General features: G+C 61.6%; 3 protein-coding genes across 18 annotated transcripts in view; 2 read left to right on the top strand and 1 right to left on the bottom strand.

Annotated features, from left to right (window-relative positions):
- The window catches only part of CELSR2 (cadherin EGF LAG seven-pass G-type receptor 2), a 30,357-nt gene extending 15,607 nt beyond the window's left edge, over positions 1 to 14,750 (top strand). For 2 of the 8 annotated variants that reach the window (XM_057374389.1, XM_057374386.1), the window contains 21 exons: positions 266 to 386; positions 597 to 780; positions 1,275 to 1,376; positions 2,049 to 2,143; positions 2,222 to 2,431; positions 3,261 to 3,444; positions 4,354 to 4,497; positions 5,040 to 5,283; positions 5,677 to 5,862; positions 6,685 to 6,811; positions 7,768 to 7,968; positions 8,491 to 8,665; positions 9,711 to 9,823; positions 9,904 to 9,980; positions 10,699 to 10,825; positions 11,313 to 11,429; positions 11,509 to 11,642; positions 12,094 to 12,182; positions 12,270 to 12,413; positions 12,776 to 13,283; positions 14,684 to 14,750. In XM_057374389.1, the coding sequence (XP_057230372.1) occupies positions 266 to 386; positions 597 to 780; positions 1,275 to 1,376; positions 2,049 to 2,143; positions 2,222 to 2,431; positions 3,261 to 3,444; positions 4,354 to 4,497; positions 5,040 to 5,283; positions 5,677 to 5,862; positions 6,685 to 6,811; positions 7,768 to 7,968; positions 8,491 to 8,665; positions 9,711 to 9,823; positions 9,904 to 9,980; positions 10,699 to 10,825; positions 11,313 to 11,429; positions 11,509 to 11,642; positions 12,094 to 12,182; positions 12,270 to 12,413; positions 12,776 to 13,283; positions 14,684 to 14,705 (3,304 nt within the window). In that variant the 3' untranslated portion in view covers positions 14,706 to 14,750. The other 6 variants (XM_057374388.1, XM_057374387.1, XM_057374385.1 and 3 more) reach the window with 6 other exon arrangements.
- An 895-nt stretch (positions 14,751 to 15,645) lies between these two features.
- Positions 15,646 to 18,437, bottom strand: PSRC1 (proline and serine rich coiled-coil 1). 4 transcript variants are annotated; one of them, XM_057374398.1, is made up of 6 exons: positions 17,335 to 17,400; positions 17,194 to 17,251; positions 16,440 to 16,791; positions 16,098 to 16,254; positions 15,848 to 16,018; positions 15,646 to 15,761 (listed from the first exon to the last, which is right to left on the bottom strand). In XM_057374398.1, exons 1-6 carry the CDS (start codon positions 17,348 to 17,350, stop codon positions 15,646 to 15,648), a joined length of 870 nt encoding a protein of 289 aa, XP_057230381.1. In that variant the 5' UTR covers positions 17,351 to 17,400. The 4 variants fall into 4 exon arrangements, with proteins under 4 accessions (XP_057230381.1, XP_057230379.1, XP_057230380.1 ...); XM_057374397.1 differs by adding an exon at positions 18,410 to 18,437 and having other exon boundaries at positions 15,663 to 16,018; positions 17,335 to 17,372; XM_057374396.1 differs by having other exon boundaries at positions 17,194 to 17,405.
- Positions 18,438 to 18,692: 255 nt separating this feature from the next.
- Positions 18,693 to 21,500, top strand: PPIL1 (peptidylprolyl isomerase like 1). 6 transcript variants are annotated; one of them, XM_057374402.1, is made up of 4 exons: positions 18,693 to 18,758; positions 19,979 to 20,133; positions 20,215 to 20,283; positions 21,225 to 21,500. In XM_057374402.1, the coding sequence occupies exons 1-4, from the start codon at positions 18,703 to 18,705 to the stop codon at positions 21,443 to 21,445; spliced, it is 501 nt and encodes a 166-aa protein (XP_057230385.1). In that variant the 5' UTR covers positions 18,693 to 18,702; the 3' UTR covers positions 21,446 to 21,500. The 6 variants fall into 6 exon arrangements, with proteins under 6 accessions (XP_057230385.1, XP_057230387.1, XP_057230386.1 ...); XM_057374404.1 differs by having other exon boundaries at positions 18,693 to 18,844; XM_057374403.1 differs by having other exon boundaries at positions 18,693 to 19,020.
- Positions 21,501 to 22,660: the final 1,160 nt, after the last annotated feature.

Raw genomic sequence — 22,660 nt, 5'->3', positions numbered from 1 at the left:
GGGGGGTGTGAGTGGAGCGTGGGCGTATGGGGCAAGGATGGGTGTGCAAGGGGCACAGTGCGCATGCAGGAGCCGTGGTGGGTGTGCAAATGGCAGGGGGAGCATAGAGAGGGCATAGTGGCCGTGTGAAAGCTGTGGTAGGTGTGCAGGGGTCCCTGGGGTTGAAAAGTGGTATCATGGGTGTACAAGTGGCACAGTGGGTGCACAAGTAGCATTGTGGGGGTACCCTGGCACGGTGCCCGAGTGCCAGTGCCAGTGTCCCCAGGGAGGCACAGCCATGCCCACGGGGGTGGTGGGGACACCCCACGTGCGGCCCCTGCAGCTGCGATGTCACCCGTGGCTTCGACCCAGACTGCAACAAGACCACGGGCGAGTGTCGCTGCAAGGTGGGACCTGCCAGCGCTTGTCACTTCCTCTTCCAATCTCTGCCATCCTCCTGTTTCCCCTCTGTTGCCCCCTGCCACCTGGCCGACACCCAGTCACCTCCCTGTCACCCCCCATCATGCCTCTGACACCTCCCCAGTCACCTCCCTGTCACCCCCTGCCAGCCTCTGTCACCCCATCCCCGTGCCTGCAGTGACCTTCTGTCCCCTCAGGACAACCACTACCGCCCGCCAGGAGGGGACACGTGCCACCCCTGTGAGTGTTACCCCACTGGGTCACTGTCACGTCGCTGCAATGCCACCACCGGACAGTGTCCCTGCAAAGCTGGTGTCATCGGCCGCCACTGTGACCGCTGTGACAATCCCTTTGCTGAGGTGACTGCCAGCGGCTGTGAAGGTGGGGGATTGTCACACTGTGTCAACTTGTGTCACCCTGTGCCACCCTGCGTGCCCACTGTCACCCTGCTGTCACCCTCCATCACTGTCACCCTGTATCACCCTGTGCCACCCTACTCTGCCCTGTTGCAACCCTGTGCCACCCTATTGTCACTTTTTGTCACCTGCTATCACCATGCTGCCACCCTGGCTGCTGGCAACTGAGTTCCACCAACACCTTGGTTGTTGGTGTAATCCCGCTGGCACCTTGTGTCACCCTTCTGTTATCCTGTGTCACACTGCTGTCACACTGTTGTCACCCTATGTCACCAAGTCACTGTACTTTGACCCTGTGTTATCCTTTTGTCGGCCTGCTCTACCTCTGCTGTAACCTTGCTGTTACCCTGTGTCACCCTGTGTCATCCTGGGTTCCAGTGACCACATGCCCTGTGCCACCCTACTGTCACACTCTGCCACCCTGCGTCCCCCATTTTGACTCCCTGTTGTGCCCCGCAGTGAACTACGACAGCTGTCCAAGGGCCATCGAGGCCAGCATCTGGTGGCCCCGCACCCGGTTTGGGCTGCCAGCCGCAGCCCCCTGCCCCAAGGGCTCTGTTGGTACGTGGGGACATGGGGACAGGTGGGGGTGGCACTGGGCCTGCGGCTAGAATGGGGCTAGTGGTGACACAGTGGTGATATCAGTGGGATGAGGCTGAATGGGGGTAACACCACAGGGGTAATGCTGGGGTGATACAGGAAGGTGACACCATGGTGGCACTGCTGACACATGGTGGGGAGAGGGCACACCATAGTGTCACTTCAGGGTGGTGACACGATGGTGGCACTGCTAGAATGGCATGGAAACACCAGTGGGACAGGGCTGGGGTATGTCATGGTGGTGGCACCAGTTGGATGGAGCTGGGGTGGGGGGACAGCACAGGGTCACTGGGACAGAGCAGGAGGGTGATACTCTAGTGGCATTACTAGGGAAGTGGCACTGCTAGGATGGGTTAGGGGTGGTGACACCTTGGTGGCACCACCAAGATGGAATGGGGGTGACATGAGTGTGGACTTGTTGAGATGAGGCTGGGACTGCCACTGTGGTGTCACTGCGGGGATGGCACAGGAGTGTGACACTGTGGTGGCACAGCTGGGACAGGGTTGAGGACACCACTCAGGTGTCAGTGCAGGGTGGAGCAGGAGTGTGACACTGGTGGCACTACTGGCATGCTGTGAGGTGAGGCTGCCCCACTGCCCCCATGGTGCCACTCAAGGGTTCCCGTCCCACAGGCACGGCACTGCGCCACTGTGACGAGCACAAGGGCTGGCTGCCCCCCAACCTCTTCAACTGCAGCACACTGGCCTTTGCCGCCCTGCGCCCCTGGGTGAGCAGAGAGGACACCAGCGGCAGCCACGTGATGGTGCCGCTGGGGCCCCCCTGACCCTGCGTGTGTCCTCCCAAGGCAGAGCAGCTGGTGGGCAACGAGTCACGCTGGGATGCGGGGCAGTCACGGCGCGTGGCGCTGGCGCTGCGTGAGGCGACGCGCGGGGCCCACAGGTACTTTGGCAGTGACGTGCACCTGGCATACCGGCTGGCAGGGGCCCTGCTGCGCCATGAGAGCCGGCAACGCGGCTTCCACCTTGCTGCCACCCAGGACGTGCATTTCACTGAGGTGGGCATGGGGTCACAGTGGGAGGGACATGCCAGAAGGGGGAATGGGTGAGGCAGTAAAGAGGTTAGGGTGATGAGCCCCTTTGTGGGGAGGGGTCTGGGTGCAGGATCCCAGACACGGGGTGATGGAAACCCTCACGGGGAGGGGCATTGGGGCAGAACGTCAGATGCCAGGGTGATGGGCACTGACGTGTGTGGGAGAGGAGTTGGTGCAGGAAGTTGGATGCCAGGGTGATGGGCACTGCCTGGGGAGGAGAACTGGGGAAGGAGGCCAGATGAGGGCACCTCGTGGACAGAGATGTGGGTGCAGGTACGCACACACCAGAGTGATGGGCACCCTCATGGGGAGGTATGTTGGTGCAGGAGAGCAGATGCCAGGGTGAGAGGCATGGGGAGGGAGGTTGAGGGAGAAGGAAAAGAGGTTGGAATTATTGGGACCCTTGTGGGGAGGGCCATGCTGGGCCAGAAGGTCAGACACTGGGGTGATGGGCACCTGCATGGGGAGAGGGGAGGTGCTGGTGCAGGAACCTGGCTGCCAGGGTGGATGGCATCCACCTGGGAAGGGTATTGGTGAGGGAGCCCACACTTCACAGTTATGGGCTCCCACCTAGACAGGAATGTTGGTGTAGGAAGTCTGAACCCAGGGTAATGAGCACTCCTGAGCAGTGCAGTGTTGGTGTGGCTCGGGTTATACCCTCGACTTTGTGAGGCTCTCCTGTTCCCCACTGTCGGTGCCCCAGCCCACAGAGCCCTGCAGGGGAGGCTGGGGACTCCCTGCCCAGACCTCAGGATGCCAACCCTGAGTTCCACTACCGCTGCTGTGCCCCCAGAATCTGCTGCGGGTGGGCAGTGCACTGCTGGATGTGGGAAACAAGCGGCACTGGGAGCTGATCCAGCAGACCGAGGGTGGCACAGCCCAGCTGCTGCGGCACTTCGAGGAGTACGCGCGAGCCCTGGCATGGAACATGCCCCAGACTTACCTCAGCCCCTTCACCATTGTCACCCCTAACATTGGTCAGTGTGGACATGCATGGCCAGAGGGCTGTGAGCGGGGTGTGTGCCTGGAGACATGGATGTGCCCTTGGCATGGTGCTAGGGACACGGGCATGGTTGTGCCTGGGGGATGTATGTGCTGGGGACATGGATGTGTGTATGCCTGGGGACACATGTGTGTTYGGGGGATTGTGTGTGTGTTGGAGACATGGATGCATGTGTGGGAATGCAGACACGTATGTACATGGAGTCTGTGTGTGCCTGGGAACATGTATATGCACAAAGACATATGTATGAACAAGCACATGGGAGCTGGGGACGTGTGTGTGTATAAGGGCGTGTGTGCTGGCAGCATGTATGCACGTGTGACACTTGTACCTGGGAACACGTGGTGGGGACATGGACATTTTTGTGCCTGGGGGACATGGGTTAGGTATCTGTGTGCCCCTGGGGACATGGGCTGTGGTCTGTGTGCCCTGGGTTGGTGGATGCTGGGTACACAGGGTGCTGTGTGCTGTGTATTCCAGGGATGGTGAGTGTTAGAGTCAGTGGGTATCAGGATCCACGGCCCAAGGGTCAGGGGGTGCTGGGGTGCATGGCCCTCGGCTCAGTCGATTCCGGGCTCAGTGGGTGTTGGGGTCTGTGTGCCCCAGAGTTGGTGGCCTGTGGGTGTTAGGATTCATTGCCCTGGGGTTGTTGGATGCTGGGGTCAGTGGGTGCTGGGATCTATAGCCCCGTGGTATGTGTGCCCTAGGATCCATGGCTCTGGGGTTGGTGGGTGCTGGGGTTGGTGTGCCCCAGGGTCGGTGGTGCTGGGGTTGGTTTGTGCCAGGCTTGGTGCACCCTGGGATCAGTGAATGCTGGGGACCCTGTGCCCTGGAGTTGGTGGATGCCATGCCATGCTGTGCCGTGGGTGACACGGTGCCACAGTGGTGTCAGTGGTACGACTGGACAAGAGCAACTTTGCGGGTGCCCGTCTGCCACGGTATGAGGCGCTGCGCGGGGAGAAGCCCCTGGACCTGGAGACAACTGTCATCCTGCCCGACAGCATCTTTTGGTCCCGTGAGGACAGGCGTAAGTCCTGGGGGCAAGGTGGACAGGGGCCAGGGTTGGGGACCCACTTGAATCCATTGGACTGGCAGGGCTTGGGGGGACCACCATTTGGCCATGGGGACATGGCACAGCTGGGGGCTGGCAGAGACAGGGGAGCCCCAGCATACCCATGGGCTGCCAGGGTTGGGGATCCTAGCACCACCATGGGGACCCCAGGGTGGCCAAGGGACTGGCAGGTTTGGGACCTCAGAATGGGACAGGCATGGCTGGGGACCCTGGTAAGGATGTGAGGACCAGGGACCCCAGGATGGCATCAAAGATCATGGTGTGGTCATGACAGTGGGCAGGGTTGGAGACACAAGTGTGACCAAGGGGACCTCATTGTGGCCRTGGAGTTGACAGGATTGGAGACTCCAGTGTGGCCATGGGGACCCCTGGAGCTGGGTGGGTTGGGGGAACCTTGTTGTGGTCAGGGGACTAGCAGAGCTGGGGACTCCAGGGTGTCCACGGGGATCCCAAGGGGGTCTCAGAGCACCATGCCACACCCTGCCCATGGCCCCCAGGCCCCTCAGCTGGGCATGGGCAGGCACCACAGGGCACAGGTGGGCAGGAGGAGGACGACGAAGCAGGTGAAGAGGAGGAGGAAGAAGAGGAGGAGGAGGAAGAGGAGGCAGAGGTGACTGTGGTGACCCGGCACAAGCGCCACCCCTCCCTGGGCGAGGGCCAGGCCATCGCCAGCGTCATCATCTACCGCACCCTAGCCGGTCTCCTGCCCCAGCACTTCGACACTGACAAGCGCAGCCTCCGGTGCCACCGGGAATGGGGGCATGGGGGGCACAGGGAGGGCACCGGGAGGGCACAGGGGACTGGGGCACATGGTGGGAGCTGGGCCAAGCATTGGTGGGGTATAGGGAGATGGGGACAGGCGTGTCCTGAGAGATCCCAGGGGAGGGATGGGAAAGGGGGCACATGGGGTTCCCAAGGTTGGAGGGAACAGAGAGTGCCCAGCGATGGAGGGTACAGGGTTGGGGAGGGGGCCCAAGGGGTGCCCAAGGATGGTGCCCATGGGGTGTCCAAAAGTGGGGGCACAGGGGAGAAAGGGGTGCCCTCACAGTGTCTGTATGGTGCCAGGGTGCTCTGTGGCACCAGGGTGGGTTTTGGGGTGCCCTGAGTGGGCCCTCTGACCCTGGTGCTCCCCAGGGTGCCCAAGCGCCCCGTCATCAACACACCAGTGGTGAGCATCAGTGTGCACACGGGGGGTGCGGATGGCCTTGGGGGCACGGAGACCCCCAGGGCACTGGCCAAGCCTGTCACCCTTCAGTTCCGGCTGCTGGAGACTCAGGAGCGCTCCAAGCCCATCTGCGTCTTCTGGAACCACTCCCTGCGGTGAGGGGGGAAGAGGGGACAGGGGACACCCCAGGGGTGACAGGGACAATCTGAGGGCACAGGGACATCCCAGGGGATAGGGACATGGGAATGGGGATAGGGACACTCGGGAAAGATGGGGACACTCCAGACAGGGGACATGGGGATTAGGACACCCACGGGAACAGAATATATCCCAGGGAACCTCCTGGGGGGATGGGAACGCCTTTGGGAGTCAGGGACAACTTGGGGGGACACGGACACGCTGAGATAACTGGGGACATGGGGCACATCAGAGGAACAGGGAACACTTGGGGGGACAGGGGGCATGAGAATAGGGACACCCCAGTGAGATGGGAGTACTTCAGGGGGACAGGGATCATGGAGATGGGGATATCCCATGGGGACAGAGGACAATCCTGAGGGGACAGGGAACATGAGAACAGGGCAGGATGGATACCCCAGTGTCCCTGTGGGTCGTGGGTGAATTCAAGAGCAGGACATGAGGGGGCAGCTCTGACAATGGTGGGTGTTAGGGATAGGATGGGGGTGTCCCCAAATGGGGGGGGTGTTCCTGGGTGAGTGTCCCTGGTGGGTGAGKTTCCCCAAGGGGCAGCAGGTGTCTCTGCTGGGTGGATGGATGTCCCAGTGGATGGGTGGATGTTGTCTGTGGATGTACTTCATGGGTGGGTGTCCCCAGTGCGTGTGTCCCTGGTGGGTGTCCAAGGCTGTGACCCCTTGGATGGGTGTCCTGGGTCGGGTGCACGTCCCTGGGTGAGGGTGGATGTCACCGGTGGATGTCCTGGCGGGTGTCCCCGCTTGTGTCACTCTGGTGCTGCACAGGGCGGGCGGTGCAGGCGGCTGGTCCGCACGGGGCTGCGAGGTCGCCTTCCGCAACCGGAGCCACGTCAGCTGCCAGTGCCACCACCTGACCAGCTTCGCCGTCCTCATGGACATCTCCCGCCGAGAGGTGGGGGCATAAGGGGACATGGGAGGGTGCATGGGGACATAAGGGGACAGATGTGACACTGGGGACATGGAGGGACACAGTGACCCTAGGGCATGGAATGACTCAGGTTCAGGGCCCTGGTGGGGACATGGGGGCGAATGGAGGCCCCATGCAGTCATGGGGCATAGGGTGGCAGGGGGTGGCAGGCACAGGGCTTTTGATGAAAGGGGAGGGGACAAGGATAGGATGGGCCTGGCAGAATGGGAGGGGCCTACTGGGGCAGGGTCGGGGTGGAGGCGTGTGTGCTCATGGAGGAGGGACTGAAAAGTGGGTGGGATTTCAGTGGGATGGGGTCAAATTTAAGGGGCGTGGCTAAAACAGGTGGGTGAGTCTCCCATGGTCATGGGCAGCGCTGAATAGGATGGGCGAGACCATGTTGGATTTGCCAGAGCTTCCTTGGGGCGGGGTCAATCGGGATGGGTGGGATTCCAGTGGGTGGAGCTGAGCGGGCTGGGCGGGTCGATCTCCAAGGCACAGAGCTGACCTGGGTGGGGTTGCGAGAGGTGTGGCTGAGCTATGTAGGCGCACTTTCAGGAGGCGTGGCTGAGTAATGTGGGCAGGGTTTCCTGGGGCMAGGCTGAATACTGTGGGTGGGGTATAAAGGGGTGTGGTCAGTGCTGTGGGTGTGGTTTTGGGGCAGGGCTGACATGTGGGTGGAGTTTTGAGGGGTGCGGCTGAGTGATATGGGAGAGGTTTACAGGGGTGGAGCTATACAATGGAGGTGGGGTTTTTAGGGGCATGGTTGAGTGCTGTGACAAGGGATTTCAAAGGGTGGAGTTAGGGGCTGGGGCAGGGCTGAATAACGTGAGCAGGGCTTCCCATAGGGCTCTGCATTGTGGGCGGGACTCCCAGGCCTGCGTTGTGTATGTTGATGGCCATGTCGGGGGGCCTGACACACGCAAATCCTGGTGCTGCAGAACGGGGAGGTGYTGCCGGTGGCAGCACTCACCTACGGCTCACTGGGCGTGGGGCTGGCGGGGCTGGCGCTGGTGGTCCTGGCCCTGGGGACCCTGCAGGGGCTGCACTCCAACCGCCACAGCATCCGCCGTCATGGTGCAGCTGCGCTGTTCCTCGCACAGCTCGTCTTCCTGCTTGGCATCAACCAGGCCGATGTTCCGGTGTGTGGAAAAAGGGGGCTGGGAAAAGGAGGGAAGAAGTGGGGATCACTGAGAGGGGCTGGTTGGGTTAGGGGGTCTGCTGCCTTTGATGTGTTTGGGTCGGTGGGGCTGAGTAGTGGACAGGGTCATGGTGGTCTGTGCATAAGGGGTGGAATCTGAAAGACTTTGAGGCTAGGATGGAGTGGGGTCTGTCAAAGGGGTGGTGATTTCAAGGTGTGGAGTCTATATAAAGGGGTGGGGCTTCCAAAGCAGTGGGGCTGATAAAAGGAATGGTGCGAGGTCACTTCAGGGGTGGATCTTATCAAAGGGGTTGACTCTCAAAGGGATGGAGCCTATCAAAGAGGAGGGGCACTCAAAGATGAGGCCTATAAAAGGAGTGGGCCCTTTGAGAGGGGTAACCTCAATGGGGAGTGACCTCTCAAAGTGGGTGGAACTCAGGGTTGTGCATATAGTTGGATGGGCCGGGCTGTGGGCACGGCCAGTGGATGTGGCCACAGGCTGGTAATGACCATGTGGGTGCAGCTGGCGTGCACGGTGGTGGCCATCCTGCTGCAGTTCCTGTACCTGAGTGCAGTGGGCTGGGCACTGCTGGAGGCGCTGCACCTGTACCGGCGCCGCAGCGAACCCCGGCACGTCGACCGTGGGCCCATGCGCTTCTACCACGTGCTGGGCTGGGGACTGCCTGCCTTCATCACCGGTGAGCCCCGCTGTGAAAACCTGCCCTCATTCTGACCCCATCCCCTGGACCACTAGCTGCCTACCTGCACCTGGGTCAACACCTTCTGGTGGCTACACACCCCCTTCTAGGCTATGGCCCTGCCCCCTTAATCCCTCTCCCCCAATCAATTTGATAGGTGGTGGGATTCTATTTCCATGTGTAATGCCACCCCCAGAATATAGGACCACCCCCAAATGCATCTTTACCAGCATAGCCACACCCCTGGATATAACTCTGCCTCCAACAGGATAGTCACGCCCAATCCAAAATAGCCCCACCCCAAGAATTTAGCTCTACCCTTATCCACCATAACGGTTTACCTCCGCTCATATCTGCCATAACCCACCCCAATGGTTTTAGACACACACCCAGAGTCATAGTCCTGCTCTCTTCCATCAGACCCAGTCCCCAAGATTTTAGACAGGCCCCATGGTCTGTAATCCTACCCTCATCTGTCATAGCTCTGTGCCCAAACTTTCACACCCGCAGGGTCATAGCCCCACCCCAAACAGTATAAGCCTGCCCCAACATTTTATCCCCACCCCAGTAGTTTAACCCCACCCTCATCCATCATATCTCCACCCCAAGAGCATCTTTCCCAAACTGTTCAACATGCCCCCAGGGCCATAATGCCTTCTCCATCCATCATAGTCAGATGCTCTCCCAGGATCTTAGCCCTGCCCTCATCAGCACAGCCCCACCCCAAGAGAATAGACCTGTAATAACCTCTTAGACATGTCCCTAGTGCAGTATCTCTGCTCTCTTCACCATCGCCCCGTGCCCAAGAGCTGAGACACATTTGCATTTGGGTCACACTGAATTTGCACAGCGCTGTCTCTACCCAGCATAGCCACACCCCCAAGTGCAGCACCTCCTCGCCAGCCCTGTGCCCTCCCCGTGCCATTCCATGCCCCACCCTGCTATGGCTCTACCCTGTTTAGCCCTACCCCTCTCCCTTAGCCCCCTGCCCCCTTTATAGCCCTGCCTGCAGAATTGTCCTTGCCACTGACCCCTTTTTTTGTAGGGCTGGCAGTGGGGCTGGACCCTGAGGGCTATGGGAACTCCGACTTCTGTTGGCTGGCCCTGCACGACAGCCTGGTGTGGAGCTTGGCTGGGCCCTGTGCTGTCGCTCTTGCTGTGCGTACAGGGCTGGGGGCCGGGGAGGTCAGGGGACCCCTTCTCACCCTGCTCACTCCCAGCATCCCCTGCACCCCCAGGTCGGCATCTTCTTCCTGGTGCTGGCAGCCAGGGCCACCTGTACCACCTCCCCGGGCTTACAGAAAAAGGGCTCAGCGTGAGTCACCCAGGCTTGGGACACGCACGGGTGGGATGGGGTTGCCCAAGGGGGCCATGGAGGGTTGGGGTGCSTATGGTGGGCATGGAGGGTTGGAGCACCCATAAATGCCAGGCGGTACTGGGAGCTAGGGATGCACCCATAGGGGACTGGCCTTTTGGGGAGCCTGCAGAGAGCAGGGAGGCCCAAGAGGGACTAGGGCACCCATGGGGGGTAAGARGGCTCTGGGGACTGGGGTGTCTATAAGGGGTAGGAGGGGATGGGAGGGGCTGGGGCATCTATAGGGCCAGAGGGGCATGGAGAGCAGGGTTACGAGGGGCTGGAGTGCCGATGTGGGGCATGGGAGGTTGGGGGAGCTGTGGAGGGTGGGGGGCACAGGGGAGACCAGGACACCTATGGTGGGTAGGGGGATATAGAGAGCTGAGGCACCCATGGAGGGCAGGGGGTGCAGGAGGTTGGGGCATCTGGGGGGCACAGAGCTCCCATGGGGAAGCAGAAGGGGCATGGTGGGCTGGGGTTAGGCTGGGCCCACAGGGAACAGCAGGGCACAGGGGGCTGGAGCAGCCACGGAGGGCAGAGTGGATCAGGTGGGGGTCGGGGCATCCGGTGGGGGTAGGGGGCCACAAGGGGCTGGGGCAGCCCTGGGGTGGCAGAGGTATAGAGGGATATGACATGAGATGTCATTGAGGTGACACTGGGGTGCTGTTGGGATGCCCAGGTCTGGGGTACGCACAGCTGCAGTCCTGCTGGCCATGCCCAGCCTGGCCTGGCTTCTGGCCCTGCTCTCAGTCAACAATGACACACTGCTCTGTCACTACCTGTTTGCCGCCTCCAACTGCCTCCAGGTCAGTGGGGATCCCCTGAAACCCCACCCATGGGACCCCCAAAACACACACCCCTGGGACTTCCAGAGTCACCATGCCTAGGACTGCAAGTAACCACCATCCTGTGGCTTCCAGAGACCCCAGAGGCCCCTGAACCTCACACCCTTAGGACCTCACACCTATTTATGAGGCATCCAGTAGGCACAGAGGGGTCCTTTGCCATATCCAGGACACTAATGGGAAGCACCCAGTGTGTATAGGGGCACCTCACCCACTTCACAGTGCCCATGGGGGGCAGCCAGTGCATGTGGGGGTCCCTCAACCTGTGTGAGATACCAGTAGGGGCCCCTAGTGGGTATGAGGGGACCCTCATTTTCTTTGAGGTGCCAGTAGCATGCACTCAGTCTGGATGGTGACCCTTGACGTGTCTGCAGTGCTGCTGGGGACCTCCCAGGCTGTACACACTCCTCCTTGTCTCCCCTGCCGACGCGTCTCCCTCTCTGCCCAGGGCCCTCTCATCTTCCTGTCCTGCGTAGTGCTGAGCAAGGAGGTGCGGAGGAGCCTCCGCCTGAGCTGCACCCACCGCCACCACCCACCACTGGCCACCAAGGCCACCCTGACCCCTGTGAGTGCTGGGGGACTTGGGGGGTGCCAGGTAGTAAAGGGCAGCCTCTGCCATAGCTGTGATGTCCCTCTGCCTTTAGCAGGCCTATGGTGGGGACAGCACATACGTGGCAGGGCGGCTGTACCCCCCGCCAGGTGGCGGCTCCTCAGGGTCTCTGCACAGTACCATACGCTCGGGCAAGAGCCACCACAGCTACATCCCCTTCGTGCGGCGGTACTGGGCACAGCCGGGGCTGGGGCATGAGTTTTGATGCGGTCCTGGGCTGGCGTGGCATTGGGATGACAAGATGGCATTGTGATGTGGTGGTGGGGTGGCAGGGTGCTGGAGTGGTTGAGTGGTGGATTGGTGGGGTGGCAGGGTGATGGTGGGGTCAGAGGATGGCATGACTTGGTGTTATTGGGATGGCAGGATGGTGATGGTGGTGGAGGGGCGTTGGGATGGCTGGGTGGTGGGGCAGTGGTGTGGTGGCATGGCATACAGTGGCAGGATGGCATGCAAATGGAGTGGTGCGATAGTGGCAGGGTGGGGGATTGAGGGGTGGTGGGTGTCAATGCGTGTTGGGTATCAGTGGATATTGGGGTGTCAGTGGGTTGGTGTCAGTAAGTGGGTGATGGTGATGTTGGTGGGTGAAGGTTGGGTGTTGATGAGTGCTGTGTCTCTGCAGGGAGGACTCAGGGCTGGCAGGCAGCCCAGGGCCAGTGCCGCTGCCTGAGCCTGGGGGGCTCTTCCTTGATGCCCAGGACCAGCCTGAGGGTATGGCCCCATCCATGGGGCGAGTGTGCCCAGCCTCAGCTCAGGGGACAGGTGTCCTTGGGCACCCCCTGACCTGTGACCCCACAGAACATGACACAGACACAGACAGTGACCTGTCCCTGGACGACCCGAGCGGCTCCTACGGCTCCACACATTCCTCTGACAGCGAGGATGAGGCACCCCGTGGCTGGGACCCTCTGCCTGGGGCCCCCCCAGGTCTCCCTGGCCCTGGTAATGCGCCCAGGGGCACCCAGTGGAGATAGGGGACCTTCAACCTGTCTGGATGCTGATGGGGAGGCACCCAGTGGGTTGGAGGAGGTCCCTTGCTTTATCCAGGATGCTGATGGGGGGGTACCTGGTGGGGACACGGGATCCCTTGTCCAGCCTGGGGTGCAGATAGGGACCCACGGAGTGGATATAGTAGATATTGGGGAGAGGGTCCCTTGTGCAGTCTGGGGTGTCGATGGGGGTCACCTCAGAGGTTTGGGGTGTGGGGGGGGGCACTCATCCAGTCAGGGATGCTGATGGGGCACCCAGTGAGGAAGGACAGGATCCCTGGTCCTGCCTGTCCAAGCTTCCTTCCTTCCCTGCAGGTGAGCCCCTGGTGCCCCCAGGGTGCCCATACTGGCCAGGGGAGTTTGTGACGACCGCAAGTGAGAGCGAGGGACCAGGAGGCAGCGAGGGGCTTCGAGTGCAGCGAGCAGGGGACCAGGGACCCCCCTGGGGTGACTTCCCCCAGCCCAATGGCGAGGCACTCCCCAGGGACCCCCTGCTGCTGCCCCTGCCCCACCCCCACAAAGGTACAGGCTGCCATGGCAGGGGTGAACACTCCAAATCTGGACCCCCACCCACGGGTGATGCCACCCCCACAGGGATTCTGAAGAAGAAGTGCCTGCCCCCTGTCAGTGAACGTAGCAGTGCCCAGCGCCCTGGGCTGCCTCCACCACCTCCTGCTGGCACAGCTGCCTCCTCAGGCAGTGATGGGGGGGCCCCCCCAGTCCCCCGGCCTCGGCAGAGCCTCCAGGAGCAGCTCAGCGGCCTCACTCCCATTGCCATGAGCATCCGAACAGGCACTGCTGATGAGGACTCCTCCGGCTCCGAGTGAGTGCCCACCAGGTCTGAGGGGTGCTCAGTGGGGGTTCTTTGGGTGCCAGGGTTCCCTTTGAGCACCCATAGGAAGTGACGGTGCCCTTGGGGTGCTAGGGTTCCTGGTGGGTGGACAAGCAGTCCAACACTACTTGTTGGGTGCCCTTTGGGTGCCCATCAGGTACAAGGATAGGCTGGGGTGCCAGGGTTCCCATTGCACTCACTGGGTGCCAGGGTTTCCCTCAGGTGTGCATTGGGTCCAACACTGCTTGTTTGCCCATCAGGCCACAGTACTGACTGGACACCCATTGGGTGCAGTGTTACCTGTCAGGTGTCCATCGGGTTCCAGGGTTCCCTTTGAGTGTCCACTGGGTGCCAGGGTGCCCAACAAGTGCCCTTTGGATTGCCATCAGATGCAAGGGTTCCTTATTGTTGGGTGCTGATCGGGTACCAGCAGGCCATTTGGACACTTCTTGGATGCCCATCAGATGTAAGGGTAGTTGTTGGGTGTCCATAGGGTGCCAGGGTAACCGACAGCTGAGCATTGGGTGCCAGGATTCCTCTTGGGTGCCCATGGGGTGCAAGGGTAGCTGTTGGATGCTCACTGGTTGCCCATTGAGTGCTGAGGTACTACTGAATACCTATTAGATGCCCATTGACCAGTGGATTGAATACTTACTGGCTGCCTATGAGTTCTAATTACACCCATTGGATGCCCATTGGCTGTTCATGGGTATTGGCTAACCATTGGGATTCCCACTGGGCATCCACTGACCATTATGTATCCATTTGGTGCCCACTGACTGTCCAYTGGGTGCCTAATGACCTCTGGGTGCGTGCTGGGTGCCCACCAGGTCTAACAGCACCTCTTGGGTGCCCACTGACCATGGGGTCACCCATTGGTGTTGGGGTGTCCATCGATTGCCCATCAGGCCTGACAGTTCTTGGCACCTTGTTGGGTGGCTGTTAACTGTGTATGAATGTTCATTGACCACTGGGTGCCCCTTGGTTCCAACAGTGCCCATTGGGTGTTGGAGTGCCTATTGGGTACCAATTGAGTGTCCAAGGTGCCTGTTGACCACTGGGTGCCCAGTAGGTACTGGGGTGCCCGTTGGGTGCTGGGGTGCCCAGTGGGTACCCCTTGACCACTCACGGGTGCCCAGGGTAGGGCTGGCGTGGCGGCACTAACCCTACTCTTCTCTCCCCCCCTACTCCCCAGATTTCTGTTTTTTAATTTTCTCCATTAACCCAAGTGGGCTAGGGGGCTCCTACCTCCCCAACCCCCACCCCTCCATCTCCCTGCAAGGGCACCCTGGCACCCACCTACCCCATCATGCATCTGTCTGTCTTTTTTTTTATTCCTCCCCCACCCCCCACTTCGTATCCACCCCCCATCTGTCCTTCCCCCCCACCAGGAGCGACGAGACCTCAATCTAATGGGGATCCACCCAGCAGGCACCTCCGCAATGTGCCAGGGACACCAGGACAGGTGTCAGGGGAGGCACCGGGATGGTGGTGGGGGACACTGGTATTGGGGGGCACCAGGACTGGGAGAACACCAGAATGGGGTAGGGAGCCACAATCCCCCCAGTGCACTTTGTATCCTTGTAGGGATTGGCACCTTGGGAGGGTGGCACAGGGTGCCCTTGTTGACCTCCCATGATCACCCCAGCACCTTTGCCCAGCAGAGGGTTTTATTTAAAAAATACATGAAAATACAAAAAAATGGAATTTATAACCCACTCCCCGCAATGTGCCACCCCGCTAAGGTGCCAAACCCCCTGCCTTGAAGGTGCCACCCACCCCATTATGCCAACCCCCAAATTGTGGTGCCAACTTCACCCCCAGGTGGGGGGCATGTGGAGCGGGGATCAGTTGGGGGAGTGCAGGGATGTCTGTGAACACCCTCCAATAGTTACCCCTCCCCCCAAGGGGTGAGGCTCAGGTGGGGGAACCAAGGGATGGGTGTTGGGGGGCTGAGGGACCCCTGGGTGGTGGGGGGCACGGGGGGTTTCCTACTGCTGATGGGACCTTTTGTAATTAAAGCAAAACCCAACAAGTGCCATGGCTCATCCCTGGGGAGGCCCCTGGCTCTGCCTCTCCAACCTCAGCTGGTCCCTGGGGATTCCAGCTCTGCCCCCCACCCCAAAAACCAATGGGTGCCTTGGCTGGTGCCTGGGGCCCCTGACACTGCCCATCCCCTTCCAAAACCCAGTGGATGCTTCAGCTCATCCCTGGGACGGCCTTGGCTGTGCCCCACCCCCAAACTCAGCTGGTCCCTGGGGGGAGCCTGGCTCCTGTTGCCTGAGATCCCTCAGGAAGGGGGGGTCTGGGTGCCCCCAGGGCCTCTGGAGGGGTGTGGGGTGGTTTGGGAGTGTCACCTCGGAGTGCTGCTCACTGCCGTCTTGCGGGGAGGCCGCAGGCGGGCAGGGGGTGGTCCTGGTTTGCACCCTGAGGCAGCAGTTGGGGAGGCCACCCGTGCTGCCCCCGCACCTGCAAAGGGGAGAGAAACAATGGGGAAACTGAGGCACAGGGGAGGGGGCATCCCCTGTGCCACCACAACCCCACTTCATCCTTACCTCTGGGGGTGGGTGTCCTCCCGCCTACTGCTGGGGTCCGAGGGGACACCTTGGGGAGAGTGGTGGGTGCAGGGGAACGGCTGGAGGGGACAGGGGTGCTGGTGCTTCTGGCGTGGGCCTGGCGGGTGGTGGAGGGGCAGGGGACTGTGCTCCCCCTCGCCTTAGGCTGGCCTGGGGAGAGAGGGGTGGGTAGGGGCACTGTCCAGAAGCCCCCAACGCCATGGTGTCCCTGTTTCGTCACCATCAGTACCTGCTGTCCCCCCTCGGGGGGGCTCTGACCTGCCCCGGGCACCAGCCCCCTGTCCCTGGGGAGGGCATGGCCGGGGAGGGCCCACGCGGCTGGGGGGGAGCCCCCTGCCCCCAGAGGGTCCCTTTGGTGTTGCTGTGGAGTGACGACTGGCGGATGCCTGGAAACAGAGAGGGGCATCACTCAGTGAGTGCCCTCCACCCACAGGGCTGGGGTATTCATGATGCCCCTTGGAGATCAGGTATTTACTGCCCCCCATCCAGGATAGGTTTTGGGGGGAGTCTGGGAGTTCAGCCTGGGTGGGAAACGGCCACGCTGGGACCCCTCCCCCTGAGTCTGACCTACCTTGGGGACACTGGTGGCAGCAGAGGGCCCCCGGGGCTTGGCGGGTGGGCGAGGGGTGGGGGCAGGTGCCTGTGACTCCACGGTGGGCAGGAGCGCCCGCACCGGGCTATCCTTCACCACGAAGGTCTGGCGGCGGGGGCTGCGTGGGGTGCCGGGAGGCGTGGCAGCGGTTCCTAGAGTGTCTCCAGGAGCGGGAGGGGGCAAATGACACCCCTCCAGCTGTGCTGCCAGGCGCGTAGCCTCCCGCACCATCTCCTCCAGACGGGCCCCACGCAGGGGACTCCAGCGCCCATTGCTGCCTCCGCGCTGGCATCCCCCGCCTGGGCTCTCCTCATCCTCTTCTTCCTCCTGGCTGCGGATACGGCGAGGGGAGGGGGAAAGGTGGTGTCAGCCCTGTCCACTCTGCCAGAAAGTGGCAGGAGCCCCCCATGCCATCCATGACCCCAGCCATGGGGTGACAGGACCCCCAGAATCACTCTGGTAAGGGGAGGCATGTCTACAGGACCCTGTTCATGGAGTGACATGTTCCCTAGGATCCTATGGTGCCATGTCCCTCAGGGCCCCCAGCACCCTAAATGTGAGGCGCCCCATAACCCCATCCATGGGGTGACACGTCCCCTAGGACATTGAAAATAAGGTGCCATGTCCCCCTGTCCTCCATGTCCCATCCCATCCCCCATATCCCAACTCTATGGTACCCTGTACCCTCCCTGTCCCAACCATGGGGTGCCATGTCCCCCCTACTCCTCTGTACCTGTCAGAAGGGGACAGCACTCCGAAGTCGAAGCTCTCCTCGGTCACAAATCGAACATCTGAGGGGACACTAGGGGTGAGCCCCGGCCCTACCACCCCGGGGGGAAAACACGGGGAACACGCACTGCTGGCACTGCCGTACCTCGGTCCTCGGCCATCACCTCGGGGCATCGGGGCTACCTGCGGGAGCTGGGGGATCACCACCGACCCCATCGAGGTCCCCTACCCATGTCCCCAGTCCCCCGCGGGTGCCCAGTGGCACCGGCCAGCACGGGGATGGCACGGCTGGTGCCAGGCGCCGCCGGGCTCGGTGCCACCGGGATGGGGACAGGGACGGCGCTGTCCCGCAGCGCGGGAGCTTCCTGCCCGGGGAACCCATAGCCCAGCACCCCAGCCCGAGTGTCCTCACTGACACAACGGGAGGTCCCACCTCTGCACCCTGATCCCTGTGAGTCCCCCAGGCCACAATGGTGATTCCCTGCGTCCATCGAGTGACCAGCCCGGCACCCAGGGGAACCTCAGTCCCACACCCAGAAAGTCCCAGCCCCACATTTTGATCCTCGGGAAGTCACAGCTCCACATCCTGGGGCCCAGACTCCACACCCCGATCCCGGGGGGTCCCCAGCCCCACATTTTGATCCTCAGGGATCCCAGCCACTCACTAAGGGTCCCCATTCCTGTACCTAGGGGTCCCAGCCCTTCACCCCGATCCCTTGGGGATCCCAGCCCCCTACTGAGAGGTCCCAATYCTGCATCCCGATCTCGGAGGGGGTCCTATTCCCAATCCTGGGCCTCCCAACCCCACACCCGGGGAACCCCAGCAACGCACGCCCAGACGGGGGACCCCAGTCCCATACTGAGGGGGGGGGGCGGGGTCCCAGCTCCAAATTAAGAGGTTTCCAGCCCCACCGACGAGTCCTAGTCCCGCAACCCAACCCTTTGGTGACCCCAGCCCCACATTGAGAAGGTTGCAGCCCCTACCGGAGGTACAGGCCTCACAGCCCCATCCCTGGAGGTCCTCAGCCCCGCACTAGGAGGGCCCCAGCCCACACCAGGGGGTCCCAGCCCCTCACCCCGATCCAACGTCACCCCATCCCCGCATGGAGTGGTTCATCCCCGTCCTCCGCGGCCCCGCCCCCGATTTCCCCGCAGGTTTCCCCCCTTCCCGGGGGTCCCGGTCTCCCCCTTGTCCCCCCTCTCCCCCCCCGCAACCTCACCGCCCCCAGCTCCCGCTCGTCGCTCGCGCCGAGGAGGCGTGGCCTAAAACAAGGGGCGGGTTCCGGTTCGAATTCCCCCTCCCCTTGCGGCTCAATCGCGGCGCTCCCGCCCCGCGTTCCGATTGGCCCGCGCCCTTCGCATCCCCGCGCTGATTGGCCTGTCTCCTCGCCTCCCGCCTCGCTGACTGGCTCTGGCCCGTGCCGCGCCCGTCCTCCATTGGTGCGCGCCACYTGGGGGCGTGTTCCGGGAGCGCGGCGCAGTAGAGCCTTTCCGCCGCCGGTGCTGGTGCAGCATGGCCGCCGTCCCGCCCGACTCCTGGCAGCCGCCCACCGTTTCCATGGAGACCACGTAAGGGATGGGACCTCGCCTCGGTACCGGCACCGGAGCAGGAGGCCCTGCCCACCCCTGTCCCGCCCCCTTCCGCGGCACCGGAGGTACATCGGTGTCGGCACCCTTCCCCCCCGGTTCCGGGCAGGCGCCGGTGTTCCTCCGTGCCCGATCCTCCTGGTAAAGGGCAGTCCCCGGTGTTCGTGAGCCCCCGATACCGGGAGGATCGGGGAGACCCTGGACTCCACAGATGCTAAGAAGCTCCCGGTGTCTCCTGGAACGGGTCAGCTCCGTTATCCCTCAGTACCAACCGCTCCCGGTTTCCTCCCCCGGTACTAGGGAGCCCCTGGTCCCCCCCTCCCCCGGTGTCCCCCATGATGTCCATAACCCCCAGTCTCCTTAGTACCAGGCAGATCTCAGTGACCCCGTGGCGTCCCATTCGCCCCAGTGTCTCCCGGTACAGCACAGAACTAGCCAGTCCCGATAGTTTCCCCTGGTACCGACAGCCATCCATGTACTCCCGGGGTCCCATTATCTCCCAGTCCCTGCAGCCCCTATTGCCCCCCATCTCCTCTCACCTCTGTGGTCCCTGTCCCTGACTGATCCTGGGGAGGGGGTCACGTTGAGGTGTTTCCTGGTACCTTTGCCTTCCTGTTCCCATTCTCATTCCTATTCCCATTCTCATTCCCAGTATTCCCATTTCCYGTTCCCAGGATTGGCCTACTGGTGCTGCAGCTGTACTAACAGCACAGCCCCCCGACTTTGGTCTGAAACTGGGGTTGGGGGTCACAGTGGGATGACCCTGCTTTGCAGCTGCAAGAACTGCCCCATAGGTGGAGGAGTTCACAACAGGGTGACCCAATCCCCTGTTTCACCATTCCTGGTGTTGTTCCCCATTTCCAGTACCATTCCTGTTCCTGATTTAACCATTCCCAGGATGGGCCCACCAGTGCTGGAGCTGTACTGGCAGACAAAACTCTGGCTTTGGTCTGAAACTGGGTGTGGGAGTCACAGTGTGATGACCCTGTCTCCTGTTCCCATTCCCATTCCTGGTGTTCCCCTTCACAGGAGGGGCCTCCTGGTGCTGTAGCTATGCTGGCAACAAAGCCCCCTGACTTCAGTCTGAAGCTGGGGTTGAGGGTATCACCATGGGATGATCCCATGGTGATATTCCTATTCCCAATACCGTTCCCCATTCCTGGTGCCGTTCCCCTTCCCATTCCCAGTGTTCCCATTCCCAGGATGGGCCCACTTGTGCTGGAGCTGTACTGGCAACACGCCCCCCGTACCTGCAAGAACTTTGCTGAGCTCAGCCGCCGTGGGTACTACAATGGCACCAAGTTCCACCGCATCATCAAGGACTTCATGGTGCAAGGCGGGGACCCCACGGGTACCGGTGAGCTCAGCCCCCTGAAATCTCCCTGGGACCCTCCCCACGTCCAGGGTGTCCTGGCTGAACCCTCGAATCCCCCTTCAGGCCGTGGCGGCGCCTCCATCTATGGGAAACAGTTTGAGGATGAGCTGCACCCTGACCTGAAGTTCACTGGTGAGCGGGGCTGGCACGCTGGGAGAACACTGGAGGGGCACCCCTGGGACTCCCAGGACCCTACCTTTATGGGGGCAGGACACCTGGGAACCCACCCGTGGTCTGGGATGTCCCCTGTGTCCTCATCCATGTGGTGACATGACTCCCAGGACTCCAGTCGTAGACTGACCTGTCCCAAGGAGACTGGTCATAGGATATGTCCTCCAGGACCCTGGCCATGAGATGGCATGTCTCCCCTGTTCCCCAAGACCCCATCTATGAGGTGACAAGTCTTCTGTGTCCCCCAAAACCCCATCCATGGAGTGACATGACCCCCAGGAGCTTGGCCATGGGGTGCTCTGTCCTCTGTTTTTGGATTCCTGGTGTGACATGTCCCTGTGTCCCACAGACACCAGGATCCTGGCAATGGCCACTCTGGGGCTGGACACCAACAGGAGCCAATCCTTCCTCACATCCCCTAAGACCCCTCCATTGAGTGACATTCCCCATGACACCAAGACCTCAGCCATGAGATGACATGTCCTCCATGTCCCCCAGGACCCCATCCCTGGAGTGGCATGTCCCCCAACACCCTGTCCACAGCATGGCATGTTCTTCATGGTGCCACGACCCTTGGCCCATGTCCCGTGGGTGCTGTCATCCTGGTGATGACCAATACAGGGCTGGATGCCAGTAGCAGCAAGTCATTATTGATGTCCACTAAAACCCTCCTGTCGGGTGACGGGTCCCCCCAGGAGCCTGGTCATGGAGTGACATGTCCCAGGGACTGCAGCCATGGGCTAATATGTCCTCTCGGATCCCAATCTTGGGTTGACACATTCCCATTATACTGGGATCTTGGCCATAGATGACATGTCCCCCATCATGCTGGAACCTTGGCTGTGGGATGACATGTTCCCTATATCCCCATTCATGAGGTGACATGTCCCCATGCCCTGCAGGCGCCGGGATCCTGGCAATGGCCAATGCCGGGCCAGACACCAATGGAAGCCAATTTTTCCTGACACTGGGCCCAGCACAGTGGCTGGATGGGAAGCACAGCATTTTTGGGAGGGTGTGCCAAGGAATGGGGGTGCTGGGGCGCCTGGCCATGGTGGAGACCAATTCCCAGGACCGACCCCTCGACGATGTCAAGGTCATCAAGGCATATCCCTCGGGCTAGGGGGTATGGCCCTGCCTCCAAATTGTACTGTTTTTGTAATAAAAGAGGTTGGATGTCATGGCCCCTTCCCAGAGTGGTGGTTTTGGGGTGGCCTGTGGGGGAAGTGTCTTTGGCATGGTGGGGGCCAGGGAGGCTGTGATCCCTCCCAAAAGGGGTTTGTGGGTGCCCTTGCAGGAGTGGGTGTCTCTCCATGCTGGGGACATGGAGTGGCCAGTGGCCCCAGTTCCTGGGGGAGAGAGTGGGTGCAAGAGACCCAAATTTACCCCTACTATGTTGTGTCTGTGTGTCCCCGAAGTTTCCTGGGACTCCTGGAGTGTCCCCCCACCATGGACCCATTGTATGACTGAGCTTTGGGTGAAAAGGGGGGGTGGTGCTGCCCCCCTCCCCCCTGACTGGGCTCCCCAACAGCACCAGAGTTCCCCGAACCGGCAGTGGGGTCCTCATGCCAGCAAACACTGGGTTTGCCTTCTGGCGCTGGGTGACCCCACTAGCACTGGATGTCGCCGCTGGCTCTTGGTGTCACTCTCCTGGCTCCCAGTGCAGGACCTGGGACAGAACTGGGAGCTGCTGGGTGTTACTGGGAATGGTGTGGGGGTGGTATTGGGAGCTCCTGGGAGACAGCAGGGGACTGAGGGACTCTGGGTCTGCAGCTGATGGGGCTGTGGGGATACTGGGGAGAGTCTGACTGGTGGAGAACTAGGGGGATTGGGGGCTCATCCTGGGGTGTGGGTGGTACCGAGAGGGTCACCACGGCACAGGGGGGCCCATTGGAAGTGCCTGAGAGCCAGAGGGGGTACTGGGGCTACCGGGCAAGGGGCACTGGTGTTCGGTCTGGGGAGTGATCCCGGGCGTGGTACCGATCGTCCGTGGTCTACTGGGGTCTGGAGGCAGCCTCGGGAGCAATCCCAGGGCAGTATCAATGGTCTGGGGGCGATCCCGGGGCTGATCCTTAGGCAGTACTGGGGGCTGTACCGGCTTCTGGAGGGTACTGGGAGGGGGCACGAGGACTCTGGACGATACCGGGGATCTGGGAGTGATTTCGGGGATCTGAGCTATCCCGGGGACACTACGGGTGTCCGGGACGGTACCGGGAATGGGGAGGCGGCCCCGCGGGCGATGCTGTGGGGGTGCCGACCGTCTGGGGAGGTACCAGGGATTTGGGGTTGATCCCGGGTCTATCCGGGGAATCTAGGGCGGGGGTGGTATCCCGGGGAC

The sequence above is a fragment of the Malurus melanocephalus genome, unplaced genomic scaffold (genome assembly GCF_030028575.1).
Source record: "Malurus melanocephalus ecotype Western Australia unplaced genomic scaffold, MMel_1.1 scaffold_224, whole genome shotgun sequence".
In the NCBI taxonomy this organism is placed as follows: Eukaryota; Metazoa; Chordata; class Aves; order Passeriformes; family Maluridae; genus Malurus; species Malurus melanocephalus.
This window is presented reverse-complemented; position numbering and strand designations above follow the sequence as displayed.

Coding starts and splice junctions, on each gene's coding strand:
- PPIL1 (XM_057374400.1), top strand. CDS start 19,830: ATGCTGGCAACAAAGCCCCCTGACTTCAGTCTGAAGCTGGGGTTGAGG. Junction 20,134..20,214: donor CGGGGACCCCACGGGTACCG/GTGAGCTCAGCC, acceptor ATCCCCCTTCAG/GCCGTGGCGGCGCCTCCATC. Junction 20,284..21,224: donor CCCTGACCTGAAGTTCACTG/GTGAGCGGGGCT, acceptor CATGCCCTGCAG/GCGCCGGGATCCTGGCAATG.
- PSRC1 (XM_057374395.1), bottom strand. CDS start 17,405: ATGGGGTCGGTGGTGATCCCCCAGCTCCCGCAGGTAGCCCCGATGCCC. Junction 16,792..17,193: donor GTGCTGTCCCCTTCTGACAG/GTACAGAGGAGT, acceptor CCGTATCCGCAG/CCAGGAGGAAGAAGAGGATG. Junction 16,019..16,097: donor CCCCCGAGGGGGGACAGCAG/GTACTGATGGTG, acceptor CTCTCTCCCCAG/GCCAGCCTAAGGCGAGGGGG.